Source organism: Phaeoacremonium minimum (genome assembly GCF_000392275.1).
Source record: "Phaeoacremonium minimum UCRPA7 unplaced genomic scaffold PA7_03_scaffold_527, whole genome shotgun sequence".
In the NCBI taxonomy this organism is placed as follows: Eukaryota; Fungi; Ascomycota; class Sordariomycetes; order Togniniales; family Togniniaceae; genus Phaeoacremonium; species Phaeoacremonium minimum.
This window is the reverse complement of record NW_006921429.1, coordinates 107072-124997: the sequence shown is the minus strand read 5'-3', so window position 1 is coordinate 124997 and position 17926 is coordinate 107072. Positions and strand designations below refer to the sequence as shown.

General features: G+C 51.5%; 2 protein-coding genes across 2 annotated transcripts; both read left to right on the top strand.

Annotated features, from left to right (window-relative positions):
- Positions 1–9709: 9709 nt before the first annotated feature.
- Positions 9710–10240, top strand: UCRPA7_7457 (hypothetical protein; the record flags this gene model as incomplete). The annotated part of the gene is made up of 2 exons (XM_007919988.1): positions 9710–9856; positions 9923–10240. 2 exons carry the CDS (start codon positions 9710–9712, stop codon positions 10238–10240), a joined length of 465 nt encoding a protein of 154 aa, XP_007918179.1.
- Positions 10241–16064: 5824 nt separating this feature from the next.
- UCRPA7_7456 (hypothetical protein) lies at positions 16065–16745 on the top strand (the record flags this gene model as incomplete). The annotated part of the gene is made up of 1 exon (XM_007919987.1): positions 16065–16745. One exon carries the CDS (start codon positions 16065–16067, stop codon positions 16743–16745), a length of 681 nt encoding a protein of 226 aa, XP_007918178.1.
- Positions 16746–17926: the final 1181 nt, after the last annotated feature.

Genomic DNA, 17926 nt, shown 5'->3' with positions numbered 1-17926 from the left:
TGATTAAGCTCAGTGTTAGTGCTGATCGTCGGTGGAAGCTCCAGCAAACCCAAGGTACCGTCAGACGATGCCTGCTCGGTGTAAGGCAACGATCCGGGAACATTCATGCCCAATTCTGGCCCCTTCACGAGATGGGATCAGAAGTCCGCCTGAAGCTGTGATGCCCCAGTGGAACAGGGCCAGGTACAAGTTCCAGCATGTACAGTACGGTACGTCACTTTCGGAGATTTCATAGACGTTGCCAGCAGCACCGCAGTTGCTAGTTTCATTTCCTTACCGACGGCTTCGCCCCGCAGGCACTTTCAAGGGCCGATTTCTTCGCATATTAGCACCGCTGTTATACGTGTTCAGTCGGTGGTGTTGTTTGTTGATGCCTCGCTCTCTGGTTGCCAATCGTTTCGCAATTGGCACTGCGATTCGCTCCCAGTGGATGCTTTCCAGTGCCGTCATGGCGGACCCGTGACACTTTTCCCTGATGCGGGGTGCTTTTTGGCGCTGTAAATCATCACTTACCGAGCTGCAGGGAGGGGCCCTTTGGATCATTACAGCGCGCCTCGAATGCCAATTAAGTTAGCTCCGGCGTGCCAATTCCCATGCCTGGTGGTTGTGAGTAAGTAGGTGTTTGGATCGATTCGATTGATGGATGGACTGCAACCCGAAGTCATCAAGCGTCAGCTAGTGCAACGTAGTGGGCTCCCTCAAAGGTTGGGCCACTACCAACAAGTAGACAAATTCCATATTGAATAGTTACATGCGTGATGTGATGCCAGAGCGACTCCACTAAAAAGGACGTTGAGTCATGATTGAAGGAAAGAGGGAAATCAGAGAAACTCCCATCACGAGAGAAAGGAGGGAGCACTCTGCGCTGCTGCCGGAGCAGAGTGTCTGGTGGAGCGAGCACGGGGATTTCCAAGGTGGCTACAGTGGGCGGCAGAACTAACACCACTTCATGGCGGCGGTTGGTGCTTGTAGGTTAGTGTCGATGGCTGTAGGAACATCAACTGAAACGAACACCAACCAACAGAGATCTTGGGAGCATCTCGAGGCTGCATAACCCCAGACCAGGCCAGGTCAGGCCAGGTCATGTTTAGCAAGTTAGAACCAACTGCACATGTTGAACGACACTTCATGAGAACATGTTGATGTATAAGTCTAATGCTGTTTCTAACTGATTGTGGAGGTAAAAGTGCTTGGAACGTTGGGGTATAATGATAATGCATGAATCCGCATCGCTAGCCGCCAATATGATGTTGCTGGTGAATGATGGTAATGATAAAAGCCAAAGAAGACCGGTTCGCCGAATATGTCGTGAGAGATGCCAGAACAAGAGTGAAAGCCAATGAAAAGATGCTCCAAGCACTAATTAAGTAACCCGAGTCCTGATCTTCTTCTCAACCACCGGGCAGCTCGAGCAACGCCGCCAGCCACATTCCCTCAAGGGACAATGATCTTCGAGTTCCGGGTTCATCGGGCCATAGCCGCATTCGCACTTCGAAACTGTTAGTTGTTGAAGGGAGCTTTGCAGGTTGCAGAGGAGCGCTTACACAGTACCACTTTGTCACGATGTATCTGATCTTGTATCGTTCTGCGTTTCCAATGTAGATGTCGTTGCCCGAACGTCGGCTGCTTCCACCGGAACTGCTGCCATAGTAGTGTCCTGAGCGTGAGCTCATGATAGGAGAGAGTTGCAAAGGGTAAAGGAGATGAGAGAGATTGTTTGGGGTCTTGTGAATTGGAGTTCAGACTTTGAACTGCACGTATTGTAGATGCTTCTTGAACAACGAAACACAGACTCAACAAGCCAGGAACTTCCTCTTGTTTATAAAGACGCCGTCATGAGCTTCAAAAGAGTCAGGAGGCATCCCTGAGGCCCATATGAGGCGCTAATATGGGGCCATCAAACACCATGGCGAAGTAAAGAACACTTGTTCCGGTGAAATTCCATCCTGCCAACCAGTCTAGGGCTTCCATAGCATGGCCTCGGTGCTGGTGCGGTCCGGGTGTGGCTAGAGAGCTCACCGACGAAGGATGACAACTTTCCTGAGAGCTCCCATCAAAACTCCGTAGTATCAAATAGCTTAGCGGGTTACAGGTAGCTCGGCGTAGCGGAGACGTATCTCGAGCAAGGCGGCATAGCAAAACCGTCTCAAAGCTGACCGAGAGTAGCACGGAGGCTGGTGCTATAGCTCGAGAGGGTAGGGAGCCATGGCAGTCACGTTGACCGAAGCAAGACCCGCCGGCCATGTTGTCATAGCAGCCAGCGACTCTAGTAGCGCACGGAAGAGCGCAAAAAAGAGATTGGTTTCGGCCGGTGTCAAAGGCGCAGACGTTGGCAAGCACCTGTACTCGATCAAGTATCGAAAAGGAGCGCAACAGCGTCATATTCAATGTGTGGTGGATCCAAGTTGCCGCCTCTGGTGCAAGCCGAATAATCCCCTTAGCTCAGGCGTTACGGTGAGCCTGACCTGGAGCTAGCGACCAAACGCGGTGAGCATCCTGGTTTCGCCGCCAGGCATATCGCGCGCGCAAAATGTCGCGCAAAAGGTCTGCGACGGCTTCTCGGAAAAGGCAGGATGTCATATCTAACATCCCTACGCCAGTCCATCTCCGCCAGTACCGTGTCGGGGTCTTTTGGGCTCGGCAATCAGGAAGCTATGACATACAGAAGGTCCAGACCTTTGGTGGCAGATGATGACAGCGGTAGGCGCAGCAGGGGCTTGTAGCACTTCAACACAAATGCTATGAAGCCTTCGGCGACAGGCCGGGTCCATCGAATGATTGTCGAGTTTTGGGGAAGAGTTTGAACGAGGAACCTGCGGAAATGCTGTGAGTCACTGTGAATATTAGCATTTGATCATGTAGCGCCGAATGCTGCAATTTCAAAGTTGTGTTTGGGGGATGGCTTGTCTGTGAAATGGAAAAAAGACGGGTGTTTCAGGTCCGGGCCAGGCGCTGAGACCATTGTTTTCTTACCTAAGCCAGGAAGAGTCTGGGGTGCCCCAGCACATGGACCTTGACTGTAATGTGTAATCAGCCTCGGCTGGCGGAAAGCTGAAAACAACCAACGTGATTGTTTGCTCTGAATGAAACTCTTCAAATGTCTTTTGGCTCATTTGCAACTTACTCCGCAGTTCCATTTCGCCATGGCTGTTGATTTTTCTCCTCCATTAGAGTTGAAATCGCAGCAACGGAGGGACAACAGGTCAAAAACCAACCCCGGTTTCCTGTCGCCTCGTAACCAATCTTTCGGCAATTCGAGATGCGACACCTATGGAATTGCGGCAAGTGCCTTAGCTCCGATGTGGGTTTTACTCACGATGGCCTCTTCAGATTGCTCATCGATGAATAGTGATGCTCTCGATAGTTAATCGACCGGGTCAGTCATGAATGCAGACTTTCTCAATCTTTCTGGGAAGACCTATGCAGACGTTAGCGAACATTACGACCTTTTAAGTAATGTTGGGAGCGAGATGAGGCTCCTGAACCACATATATCGGGCAACATTCTGGCTGCATGGGCTTGTCTGCGTAGTAACGTAGACCACAAATTACACAACTCGCCATTGGCTGTATCCCCAAGCGGTGATGCAGCCAAACCGTTCCACTCCCATTCAGGCAAAAGCATTGTGTTCTGGCGTCTCTAGTTTGTCTTAGTTCATCGAGAAGGCTGAGAAGGCTAACAGGAAACTCTCATAACTTCGTCATATCCATCGCCCGTAACGCAGCCGAAATGCAACAGAAACCACCATGGAAACCTGTACGAGGCAGTGCCCTCGAGGCTGATCCTATTTCGAGCCACCTGAATGTCACTTCCTGGTAATGATCAAGGATGAAGAGACAATTCATGCTCGGCTCATCCGCAATCCGGGTATCCCGAGCATGAGGTCATTTAGACACAAGGCCGACCTCCAGAGGGCAACGGCGAGTGTACTGGTTGCTCTCGAGGAGTTCTGTGTGCTGGGTTCAAGTCTTGGGGTATTTCAGTCACAGATTCTCTCACCCTCGGGTAAGGCGAGCACATTGACGAGGGAAGGCCGAGATTTGGGAGAGCAGCGGCGGAGATGTGCAGATGGGCATGGTTGCGATGTGCACATTGGCAGCCTGATGTGAGAACAGCGGCGCCCAAGCACATGATGCCTCAGGAACAGGTCACTGACTTGCCGGCTTCTGGAATATTTCTACGGCAGGACCAAACGGGATAGCTCTTTTTTCCTCTCCCAAAAGGACCTCTCCGGTCGCTCCAAGTGGGTGCTTTACGCAGAACCGGGCACTTCGGAGCGAAGATCCCGTCAACTCAGTCCTCATGCACACTTCACCTTGCTCATCCCCTTAAGGAAACTCGTTCTGCTCAACGGCCATGGCATCATGAGTCTACAGAGAGGATGTGCAGTTTTGCTGACTTGAGATTGGCCGCTTGGTCCACTCTCTTTGTGCCCTACTGCAGTGCAGACGTTGCAGCTGGCTAGCCTCGCCAATGAGCAGCTTTCTCCATTTACAGGTCGGCTCGATCCGGAACGGGGGGAACAACAGAGCCGCACGGCCTGAGGACTTCCTTCTCGTTTTCTGTGTCTTCTCCTCCTTTGCGAGACGACACTAATAATCCGTCTCTCCTTTCGTGCTCTCACTAGCTCGGTGAACAGTCAAACAGTACATCCCTATCATGGTGATAGGTCGTCATACGAGATACTGTATTGTAAATACATAAAATGCCTGCCCCACGACAGCTTTCATCTTCTGAGCTCATGCTGAATTTGGGAGGCCCCCAGGAGGTGAAGGACAAAATTGATATTTATAAAGCCTCGAGAATTACCACTTTAAGGGATGGGCTGCTTTAAAGGCAGAATGTATAGGCATACCTGCACGTGGAATTTTGTTCCAGTTAGCCTGGACGCCTGAAGTTGCCTTTTTTTGAGCTTTGCGCCCTTAGATCGCCAGATAAATGTCATTTTTCTTCCCTATCATGCCACACACAAACCAGCCTTCCCCTCTTCTCCGGTGCACTTCGGATTTTGCCCTTATCGGCACCTTCTACTCTTGCCCCCGCGTCGTGATTGTCGCCATCCTTTGTCACCACCCCTTCAGGACACGAAGACAAGCCACACGTAACCGACAATGGGCCTTCTCTTCCATAACCTGTGGACTGAAGAGAGATGCTGCACCTCCTGGAAATGACATGCTTGTAGCTTGCTATTCAGATACAAGATCAGCGAAGTTAAACACATAGAAGGGAGAGCGCCCGAGTATCACGAATTAAACTGGATTAAAAGGAGAAGATAACTAGTGAGTATCCTAAAGTCAAGTTACGAGTAACAAGGTTGTGCGTGCAGGATTATTAGAAGAAAAGGAGAAGAAGGTGTGAAGGTGTGAAGGTGTGGAAGCCACAGAAGCCACTGCAGTGAAACAACTATCCTAAAAAAGGGGTATATGGTGAAAGTGCGAAAGCTGGGGCGCAGAAGCAAGAGAGGCCAGCCTCCCCGCAAATCCTGACAGAGCCTTGACATTAATAGCTTCGTTTCGCAATCCCGATCGGTGAGTGCCGAAGGATGCATACATGCAGAACGCCACAGAGCCGCCCCCAGGTTTTCGATATCTTCGAACACATCATTGAAAACTACCATTTCCTTAACAAATGAGATATTTCTCCTGTAAAGAAGGAGTTCACAGAGGTAAAGAACGACCCTTCAAGGTTTGTCAGAGCAAAGGAGAAGCCAGAAATATCAGGCTGTCGATTGCTCCTTTCCTACGTACGCGCCACTGTTCGCCGAGTCGATTGATGGGATCAAAGCCTATCTCGAGAGGGAAAAGTGTGATGTCTGAAGACTAAAGATTCATGTTAGCAGGTCCAGGTCTTCGGGGAGAGTACAGAGTGGTCTGGTCGAGACTTACCTGCAATTAAGAATGCGGGTATCCTTCCTCATATACGGCCTCTAATCGACTGTTGGCGTCCTTCGGTCTCCTGCAGTTAGAATTTAAGCAATGACTGTCGAAGGTCGTGTTATGAGGCCCGTGATAGCAGTACCCCTGAGATCTGTTACTTGCTAGCTCCAACGATATGAAGAATGGCCTCTACTTACGCAGTACCAGCTCCATCCGATGATTGCCGGCATTTTGACCCCCTTCTTGCTGCTCTTTTTCTTCTTGTCTGAATCGGAATTTCTGCCGTGAGCCATTCGAGAACAAATTGTTTGCAAAGCTTTCAGTTCAAAATTTGTCAAGAGAGGAGTAAGTCTGGACGCATTTGATGAATCTGAAATGGAGTCGATCCTGCTGGTCGCATTTAAATATTCGCAACACCCTGAATACTTACACAGCACGTAAATGACAAGGCGGAAAGGGGCCAATGAGCCACTCTGTCGGGGATTTGAGCTCATCCTGTTCTGCAACACTAGATACCCCTTTATTCGGTGTACGTGCAAATATTCGCAGTCTGCCAAATGAAAAGCCCCTTATTCAACCCGGCATGGCTGGTTTATCATGTGCTTTCCTCAAGAACCAGTGGAAGGCCCTGAAAGATGAAATTGCAGTCCAATCGCTGGTGCGGATACGGAATTTGCTGAGGAGATTTCGATTCGGTGAGCTTGTAGCCAGTAGGCAGAACGGAATGGTGGAAGTGTCAATAGAGCCCAGGGGGGCTGAAATCAGACGCAGCTTTGGAGGGCTGAAGAGTACCTGCCATTTTGAAATGCCGCCTGCGAGAAACATGTCCCGGCGGGACATGGCACCCCTCGGCTGTCTACTCCAGCGATTGGACTTCGTACGGCAACCTAGGGTAGGCATTTGCCAAAGGTTGATTGTGACGAGGACCTATGAGAAAGCCGAATAACCCTCCCGAACGAGAACAGTGGCTCATCACCTGAATCGGAACGAAGCCATCGGCGGTGAGGTAGGTGTAAGGTAGACTGGTGAACATGCCGAACGTAGTTCTCAGCAAATGGTCAGAGGCGAGTCTGCCGATAATCGGAATGAGAGTTCCAGCGCCAGCCTCAACTGGCTTGCAGCGTATCAGATCATCGGTTTTGAGCCTCCGCAGCATTGGATTGCAGGCTAGAGCCTCAAGTGTCAGCAGTTCCTTCCATCACAGCCCTCGAAGCGGACTTAGCCTCAAGGAATGACCTGTGTATCCTGCCTGACACACGATCACCAGATGATACCGAGTCAGACTTGCCCGCGTGCTCGAACGGTGAAATGCTAAAAAGGGACAAGCGATGTATTTCTTGAAGTATGAACCCGATATGGATCCTGACTAAGCCTCGGAGCCTTGCGTGGTAAAGAAGGGTTGTGAGAGGTCGGATACACCGACCTATAGTTTCCGAAGACAATCATCGTACTCCTTAGATCCTAAATCATCCTCATGAAGATGTTATGAAGCGCCCCGTCATGAGAACACTGAATACTCAGGGAAGAAGACGAACTTCCTTGGAAGCGGAGATCCGAGAGCGGTGAGTCTCCCTAAAGCATTGATGATAGATAGATTGTGACCTGTGGCAGCATAGACATTCGCAAGTGCCAACGCGACAACATTCGAACTGCTTGTATCCCATAAGTCGTCCATAGAATTAATTGATTGCTATATGGAATGATGCCCTCGGTCTGTCCTTGATCCTTCGATATGCAACTTGACGAGATGGCTTTTTGGACTCCAACGGAAAAATGGATACTGTGTGTCCGCATCGTGATTAGAACTAAATTGAACCAGGATCACGGTCTCTGCGCATTGCTAGATGAAGTTGCTTTACTAGCATTTATCGTTATAATTGCCAAAAATTTCATAGCAAGGTTAGTTCAGATCCCCGGCAAAGCCAAGGGCACGCGAGATGGGTTCCTGTCTTATATATCATAGCAACGATGTCAAAGGAGACTGGGCAGCCCTCCTTGAGCCTCATTCCAACCGACCGGTTCTGCATTAGTCTTAGCAAAATCTTCTTCGGGCAGATTTCGAGTTGAACAAGATCACCAGCTAAGTGGTCAACGTGTCTATCTCTCCAGGCTCATGGTATGGCCTGTCAAGAAAACCATTTGTCCTGGGTTGCCTAGCCATTGAGGCTTTGTAAGACATCGTGACCGATTGTTATTTAAGGAAGCATGAACTTATGGACAGCTTTTTTTGGCTAGGGGGAATAGCAACAGTGTCGTTGGTGGTGTAGGCAAGCTGGTTGATCCAATAGATTGGCCTCCGTTTTCAGCTGGGCTCTTGAGAGAACTCAGCCACACGATAAGAGGAAATTGGCGAACATTTCATAGCACCTGAACGGATCTTGAATGGTAAGCTCTCTTCCTTGCAGTCAACGGGACGACTAGATGGTCAATGAACAACCATGCTGATTTGGTACACGGACGACCGCCAACATTATTGTATTAATCAACCGCACCGGGCGACCATCTTCTGCAACTCTCTCAGGCTCAATTCGATGGAATGCCTGCTCGGTGTACAAGCATTCAGAGTTCTTGCCCTCATTGTGCCGAACAGCCCAACCAGCATGCTAGGCAAAAGTCGTGGCGTTTCAAGGGGAAGTTGGTCACATAGTATCCAATTGTTGCACAGTCAACGTCAAGAGAGGCTGGGAAGATATGATCTTCGAAAGGTAATTTCGCCCGTCTTGTATTGATGGCTTTCGGCGAAGATGCACTCGTAGAAATGAAATTAGCAGAGTAGGACAGACTTGAGGCGCTCAGCATACTCATTCTTGATGTCCGTTTCTGGTATTTTGAATTATCTAATTGAGTTCTCACTTCACCTTAGGGGCCTCCACCGGTTTGGAAGAATGAGGCTCAACGAGGCGGTATCAAAAACACAGTACATTGATTTTTTCTCTCTCGGTGATTTAGTCGAGGGAGGCTGGGTTCGAGGTGTATACTTATGGGGAAAAGCCCAGACCGGTTTGGGTCCTTACACATCTAGCAATCCACTGCGGGTTTGGAAAAGGTGCATTTTCTTGCTACACACTGCTTGACAGACGAACAAATAGGATGCATTGCCTTTAGATGTTATGTTTCATTGCATCCAGCAATGCAGCAGCAACGCGCTTCGCCAGAAGTGCATTTCCTGATGACTCTGTCCTAGAGGTGCCAGCGCATCATCCCATAAGTGCCTTGGAGGGTCTCGAGAGGCCTTACCAGAAGGCAAGTCAGGTAAGGCATTGCAGAGCACCTTACCTTAGGTAATCTCTGACTGCCCTCGGGTATACCTTGCCCAGCTTTGAACTGTAGAGGTCAGGCGCTGGCCATTCATCTTATCTGATGCTCAGTCTCCTGATCGGGTAGGGACGATGCAGAAAGGACTGGGAAGGAGCCAATTGACCAATTAATACCTAGTGACTGGGTGCTTGAAATCGACTGCTTCCGGCCAATCGACAATGAGCGCTGAAGTTGCGATGCAACAGTGTTTTGGGGGCCCACCCCTGTCGCTAAGATTCATTGCACCAAGTGCGTCATCATTTTGAGTTCAGCACCCCGGTAGTTGCCCATTCCATGTTTTACTTGGATGTGATCAGGCGCGTCATTAAAGTTTCCAACATCCCCCCTCCTCCAAGCAGATTCTGTATAAAGCTTCATTTCTGCCCAATCTTCTCTTCACCTGCTGATTCTTGGCAATCCGATCGCACAATTTTTCCCGTCCCAGGTGTCGCATCGTCTTCGCAGCGCAGCACTCTAGAGAATCAAGGCCGTCGCGCGCGCAAGCAGCAGCAACTACACCAAAAAGTCTCGCCATCATGGGCCTTCTTGGCTTCACCGTGAGCTACTTGCTCTTCTCCGCCATCCACTTCTGTCAATTTATTCTCGCAATCGTTGTCTGCGGGCTCTATGGCTATGACCTGCATCATGCCAACAACAGTGGTAAATATTCCGACTCAAAATGGGTACGTCTGAGCATGCATGCATTCCTATTGCAAATGGCACAAATTGGGCTAACGGACGTCACGCAGATCTTCGCTGAGGTTGTCGGCGCGCTGTCTGCGGCTACCGCTCTACTCTACTTGATCCCCTTCATCCTGCGATTTGCCGTCGTCTGGATCTGGAACGTCATCATTTTCATACTCTGGATCGCGCTGTTTGGTACATTCGGCAAGCTGTTCATCCACGAGAACCCCGAGGGTAACGGCGGCATCCAGCGCATGAAGAACGCCGTGTGGATTGACCTTACCAATGCGCTTCTCTGGCTCATCTCCGCCATTGCCCACTTCTGCTACTGGTGGACACACCGCGAGCGCGTCACCCGATTCACTGGCCGCGCGAAGGTTTAAAGAGCGATTCCCGGCTGTGCTGGAGCTTCAGCAGTGAATGTAGCGAAGAGAGCGGCCCAAGGAAATGGATGGACGGTGAAGAAGGCAACATCCACTCGTAAGGAGTGTTTTTTTTTTTGGGCGTTTGAGCGACAGTGGCTTTGATTTGTCTCTGATCATACAATGGCGTGCTTGCGCTTGGTGATAGGGACGGCGTTTACCTCATCCTTTACATTCGTGATACCATACCTAGCAAAGGGGCGTGTTCAGTGTCAAGGGCTTATCCTGACGGGCGTCGGTGTACAGAGAACGTCCTTAGACGCAGTAACTAATATTATTCGTACTTTTCACGGTTCCAGTCCCATATTTTCAGCTCTGATAAACTGTCGATGACTTACCTAACTCCACTCATCTGGTGATTGAAAGTGCTCAGACAGGGAAACCCCAGCGACATTACGCGAGCAGGCAGAGCTTAATCTGCCATCTGATGGAGCCGCCACAATCATGATGAGCACGACTCATAATCTTCTATCTTGAATTGTACAATCAACTCTTGGTATTATTATAACCAGATGTTGTGGTCCTGACGCTGTAATACGAATGCCTCGAATTCTCATTTCGTATTCACACAGGCCAAGCTTTGGGCTCGTACGATCGACAGGCAAGCTCGGATCTAGGGTTCACCGCATCTCTTTAGCTTCCATCATGAAATGTACCCAATCACTAGTCATTCCCTGGACGGTTATCTCACTATCAAGCTTCCCATTCAGTCCTGTGTTCCAAGGTCGTGACTGGGCCTAGGGATACTTGAGATCCTTGAGAGTCTGTCTGTCTTGCCATTAAGGGTGCAGGAAGCAGCGTAGAATTTGGTCCGGGGTGCAGGAGGGCATGACGTCACAATGAAAATGGCTAAAGAACCCCACCAGATGCGAGATGACCCCTACTGCACACAGAGCCCCCTCCCTTTTGAAGGGTCTCGCAGAAAAGGGTGCAAAAGCTGACAAGTCAGAATAAGGGTCTTTTCATCGCGACATGCGACGAAGAAAAGAGCGACGATGAAAAGAATCTCATTGATCCGTGACTTTGCATGTGAAACGGAAGACAAGATGAAACAGACTGGAGGCCCGTTACAGCAAAACTTTGCAACGCCGGCCCTCTCCTATTCGCAGGCCGGCGCAGAGGGATCAACGGCAGGCCGCTGTGACCAACGCCAAGTTCCCACAGCAAGATACGCACTTGGTCTCCCTGGAGCGAGCGATCAACGCGATCGGCAACGGCCCAACGCAGCACAAGATGTGACCGGCGGCGGTACTGCTTTTCGCGGCGCTGTGCTGCGCTGCGGGCGGCTTTGCAATTCTTTGGAGGAATTGCAACTGTCAATCTTGTCTTAAGATTGTGCAACGTTAGTTGTGCAGACTTGGGGACGCCACTCTTCACCTTTTAGGCTTTTACCGTCAGGATCGTGTGCAATGGCGCACGGGAGCGGCGCTCTTCTTCGGGCCATGATTCTAGCTATAGGAGACCGGCATGGGATATACCGTACTTCGATCACTGTCTCGCATTGCCTGTTTGCAAGGTTACAGGTTGAGTCCTTTCCATTCCAATGTCATCTGGCTTTATGACGGGATTGTCGCTGTCAGACTGCCGCGACCCTTGGAAGACATGGAAGATTGATTGCCCAAGGGGCAGTCTAATCAATTCGTTGGCCAACAAGAATGCTACGCAATCACACAGCAGACGTGGACCCCTAAAATGAATCCTGGCAAGCTGCGACGACTAATAGAATCCCTCTCCTCTATCCGCACCTCCACCAGAGAAAGGTGAAAGGACAACAAAAGGGAGCGACGTTGGGTGGGTACATAATTGGACACAGTTTTGCCTCAACAGACAACAGTATCAACAGCGAACATGCACGTACAGTATCCGATCGCAACGCCTCACAGCATTCTGGGTGCCAAGACTTCGTTGTAGGCTCCCAGATTCCAGGGTCCTGGCGTGAAGGTTCGGACGCCGTCGCTGCCGTCCACGGTGAGGGCTAGCAGTGCCGTCTTACCCAGGTTGCCCTTCTGTGCTGGTACTGTTGCGCTGCACAGAACTTTTGTCGAAAAGACATGTCTCGTAACAATTTGAAGCCACAAGACTAGGATAGACGCTCGGGCACAACACGAGGTCCACCTCTCGTGAATCCCATGCGACAACAATGCTCCATTCCCTCGTTCTGCCTCTATGCACCAAGTTGGAGCCAGCGGCCTCCTGGATGGAGAATATTCGCAGAAAGACACATGGTAAGCCTTCTGAAGTATTGAAGTACCTCGATGAGCAAATGCCATGTATTTTCTGCCTTCTCTGAGCTTCTCTTGCTTGAGTCAACCCTGGCGAGATAAGCGAATTCCATGGTTTGCCTGCCGACCGTGCTAACGGGCAAGGTTTCCCATAGCCCTGCATAGCCTGCCATGGTTTTGCCATGATGGCATGGAGGACATCAGTGATCAACACGTCGCTCACCAGCACGCAAATGGAAAAGATGGGAGCCGATTGCCGCGTGGGCACACACCCCCCATCCATGTCCAGGAGATAAAAGATACTGAGCCGGTGAGTCGCCCGTCAGAACGAGACGGGAGTGGAATTCGACATCCTATGGCCTTGACCCGCCTGGCAGTCCTTAGTCGATGCAACTAAGACGAGAACCCCAAGTCTTAACGAGAGCCAGTGGGACATCGAACCATACCTCCATCATAGACGGGCCTTTAGTCTACTGTATCTACCCGTCTTTTCCATAGCGTAATGGAGGGGAGATTATGTGGGCACTCTGGGCGGGTATAGGGGGACAGGAGGGTCAATCCAACAACCCAATGTCAGGCTTGGCCAGCCTCCACCCATAGTCCTCGATTGTTTATGGTGGACAGCTTGAGGCAAAAGAATGACTCTTGCCTCCAGCCGGACCCTGCAGAGACAAGTGCCAGAATGAGGGTCCTGCCCATGTAATGTACATAGCCAGTGTGTGATGCAATTTGCATAGGCCCCTAGGCGTTCCTCCTAAGATTCTCAGTGTGATGGGATCGCCTAGCAAGTCTGGCCAAGTGGCATGTAACTCGCCCGAATTAGCACACTCTAGGCCAGGGTGTGTGGCCGCTGGAGGAGACCATCAACAGCCTCCGTCTCTGACAAGGGACGCCGTTGGTGGGGCTGGGGCCGGCGGCGTTACATGGTAGGCAGGTGTAGGTGTAGGTAGGTTAGGTATATCTCACCAAATGCTGGCTCGTTTGTCCGTCGTCTCAGGGAGAAAGGAGGGAGGCCGTTTGTCATCTTGAAATTCCGCACCTTTCTTACCGAAGCAAACAGATTCTCCTCAGACCGTTTCATTCCAAAGACATCGTCGGGAAGTTTGTTCAAACCGCTCCTGGCTCTGAGGGAATAATACATATTGGATTATATTGCCCTGAGTCCGCGTTTCAGGCTTCCCTGAACATCCAAGATCCCATCTCCACCCCGTGCCGTCTGTGCTTCTCTCGCCTCGCAATAGCATCTGGCGCGGTACGTATCTCCAGGGTGCAAGTTAATACTGTGCACCTTTATCGGTCTGGCGCCAAACAGTTCGGTTGTTGATCTTCATAAACTAGACAACATCTCTCTGAGACAGAGCAGTTCAGACCGCAATACACACGGACAAACAGCAAGAGTCAACGAGAGAAGAGGATTGAAAGCGCAAAGCCACCGGAGAGAAGCGCCAGTCCGTCCGAAGGAGAGAGCAGGCACCACAGTGGGAGGTGCGATAAAGAAAGAAGGAGTAACACACGACAAACAAGAACGGCCAAGCTTTCTGGGCAGGCCCGCATGCCTTTGAGCACTCCTTCGTCTTTTTCGAGTAGAAAGAGACGAAGGGTGACCGTTGAAGGCGGACGTGGATATACACGCGGCACCATCAACATCTGAGCGCCATCGAAACCCGCGATACAACATCGAACACCACCATCGCTTCTTGCCCTTGGCGTCTCTGCACACGCAAAGCATTTCGACAGTCTGGTCTTCGTCACCAGTGAAGCGTCCAGCAAGGTATGTGTCCGTGTCTTTCCCCCTCCAACTCCTTGTGCACGGCCTCGAAGAACTCCGAGGGATCCCTTGAGGTCGTCAACTACCGAGACGATGGCATTGTTCAGGGTGGCTCTGTCTACATAGCATACCTCGTGGCAACCGTCTCGTCATCGTATTAGAGTTTCTCGAGCCACATGCTATGCATGGCTGGGCCACCTGTTCCTTTGCCCCGCCAGATTTCAACTCCATTCTCGAATCGGCGAGCCATCCGCGAAACAAGCGAAACCTTATCGTGAGGCTCGGCTGTATATCCGACGTTGTGGAGTGGTGGCTGAGTTCTCTGTTATAATACACCTGCTAATATATGTAAATGGGTAGCTCCAGGCCGACATATCGTCAACGTCTTGACGAGCCTTCATAGGGCTAACTCGGCAACATGGCCAGCTTTAGTCGGTCATTCAAGCCGGGCTCATTCATGGCCAAGGCAAGGCGACCCGACATAGCCAGGCGGACGAATTCGAGCTCGTCAATGTCATCCATCTCAAGTGTGAGGTCTGAGGACCAATTCGTCTTGTCCCAGGGCAACACGCCGATAACTGAGAATCCGCCCACAATGTCATCAACAGGCGCATCTGGTCCCGCCATTTCCATCACATCCCCGTCTGATGAGCAGTACAGGCACGGTACGTGCAACTTCTCTTTGCTATGGACTACAGCACATACCGTTCACCGAGTCTTGAACCCTTGTCTTTCTTCCATGTTTTCCAGAATCCTCCTGTCAGCCCCTGTTCCTTGCGGCTTTGGCGTCGAGTTGTCGTCACATAGTCGCCGTGTACTGCATAAGAGTCGCTCTAAGAGTGGCTTGCATTCCTCCCCAAGTCTTGCCACAAGAGGCGCCAGAGCGGCCAATTATTACGCTGCCCTGCAGTTCATTCCAAGCCGATGCAAGCCAATAACGGCTCGTGACGACGGCGGGGTCATTCGGGGTCCTGGTCAGGGATTCTCAATGGCTGTGCCGTCGCTGCGGTGAGGAGCGCGCGCGAACAGGCTTGCGCCGATAAGAGCGAGGTGGACGGTACCGTATCGTCACCACAACGCCTAAAGACCCTAAGACCCTGTAGGGCACCATACCAATTTCCCTGTCTCTGCGTGTGTGTGCCGTTAGCCGACGGTTACGGCGCCATCCCGTAAAAAGACAACAGCAAGTGCACTGCGTAATGGGCTGGGGTGGCCCGCCCATCGCCCGCTGTCACTGTCAATGTCACTGTCACTGTCACTGTCAGCACCTGGGAGTGCCAGTGCACCGTTTGCGTCATCACCGTCGCTACGCAAGACGCTATCGCCTACACGTAACCCGCGAGACCGAGACTAACAAAACCCTACTGACAGACGACCGGCCCCGATCTTCAGGCAACATTCCAATTCTGCCCACAGACAACTCAAACCGCCATAACAGCAAACCTATCGCAATTGACCTACCATCGACTGTCCGCAAGATCAACACTGCGCCCGTCTACACGCCGCCTGAACCAGTCTCCGCTCGAGGCGACCTTCCTGGGTATGTCATCTTTCCGCCTGCGCTCTCTAGGTTGACGCGAAAGCATCGGAAGATACGGGCTTCTAAGATGAGGCGGCGCAATTGCTAACTTGACCCTATAGCGGATACTTTCCTCTCCACGAAGAACCTCATAGACGGGTGCATCGACCTCATCCTTTCCATGCGGATGCGAAGCTCCCACGACAGCAGTCTCACAGCCTCGCCACCGAACACACCAGACCGGCAGTTGACCACGCTGCCAACTTCCCAACCGCAATGTCGGATCCGGCCGCGCACTATCCGATGCTCCATGCAGTCAATTCATCCAAGTCAAGGACGCATACACCTGTCACTTCATATGTTCCCATCGGAGTGAACGCCGACAGCCCCATGCCCGTAGGCAAATACTACCCCTCGAATTACGAGTCTAGAAATCCCGGCCAGAACCCGACCCCAAACAAATCGCAACACTTGCGGCCGCCGACCAGTGCTCCCACCGCTGCATCTGTCAAGTCAGACACCCAGGTTCCCAAGTATCGATCCGACTCATCACACGCCCGCTCCGACTCCGAGGCCAAGCGCAGGTTACAACAGTATCAGCGCGATATGGTCGCACAAGCCACCTTGGCTGCGAGGCAACTGATGGGCAAGCGCGGCGGTTCCAAGATAGTGAACTCCTCGATACACGGAATGTCCGTGGGCAACATCAGCCTGAACAAGTCCATGGGCCAGAAGCCGACATCACCGCGCCTCTTGCCCTTGGGTAGCCCCGGACCAGTTACGCCAATGGATCTCGAAGGCGGTGACTCCTACTTGACGTTAGGGCGCGCTGTTTCCGGGCCCGATGCGGAACGGGAGGCCGAGGAGATTGCTCGGGCAGTCCGGAATGAGGCAGAGCGCCGTCGCAGAGAGGGCGCCACATCGCCCGCAGTGGAGCTGGGCCCCGTTACTTTCTGATTTTCATCATGACGGAGCCGACCATCGATGGCGCTGCTACCATCTTGTGTGTTAATACACTTCAAGGCAAAAATCATGCATCTACTCGGCGTTTTCTGCAACAAAAAACTACGACATGTTTCTTCAAGGACACGATACGAACACCGTTTATTGCTTGCCCAAATTTGGTGAGCATAACATAGCACCTATCATCAGCACACGGAGCAAGATCATTCGCTTGCATTTTCTCGTGATACCCCCTTTATTCGCACCAGCACTGTATAGACTTGGGACAACTGGGCTCTGGCAAACCCCTTTGCAAAGTATGGCTTTTTGTATTGATATATCATGAACCTATTTCGTCTTCTTCTTCTTCTGCGCAACAAGCATTGCGCCTGCCACACTTTCGCTCACGGTTCGGGAAATGAAAAAAAGTCCAGAGGTAGTGATATCTCTGGCATGGCATTCTTGGAAGGCATCCTATCGTTTGATGCTGTCTCACGGAACGAAGACAGCCTGGGAACTATTTTATTATGTTAGGATAGGGAGAAAAAAAAAATCAAATCTCACATATACTCACTTATATGACTAAGATCTCGCAAGTCTGTGATTGAGGTCCTATAAGAAATGTGCTCGATCGCTGGTGTTTGCCTAGGAAAGGGACCTCTACTGATCACTGTAGGGCCGTCTCGAGGTGTAGAATCATTTTGTGATGGTCATTCATCGAGGCTCAGAAGCTCTAGCCTATCTATCTTGTACAAGCAAACGCTATCAGCCAAACACAGATCTAAACAAGTCTTATGTAAGAACGCCATGCAATTCAAAGGCTGCCCGAAACTCCACGAATACCATCTGTAGCCACGCCGCAGGCCAAGCCATGTCGAATCATACCGGTCTCGGCTTCTCCAGGAGGTCAAACGCCTCCCTGCTCCACGGACCGCTCTGCCTGGCGGGCGCAAAGCCAGGGAAGGTCATCTTCTTGACCGCCGGCTTGGGCGGGGGCGGGGGCGGCGCGGCTTCCGGAAGAGGGGGCGCCCGCTCGACGTAGACCACGGTGGCTCCCGCGGGATACAGCGCGGTGTTTGCGGGGAGGACGGGCTGCGGCGCCTGCCCGGCGGCGTGCGACTTGAGCGCGGCCTTCCTGCCTCTCGTGGCTGGGTTCACTATCCGGGCCACGGGCGCTGGCTTTGCGGCTGGTGCTG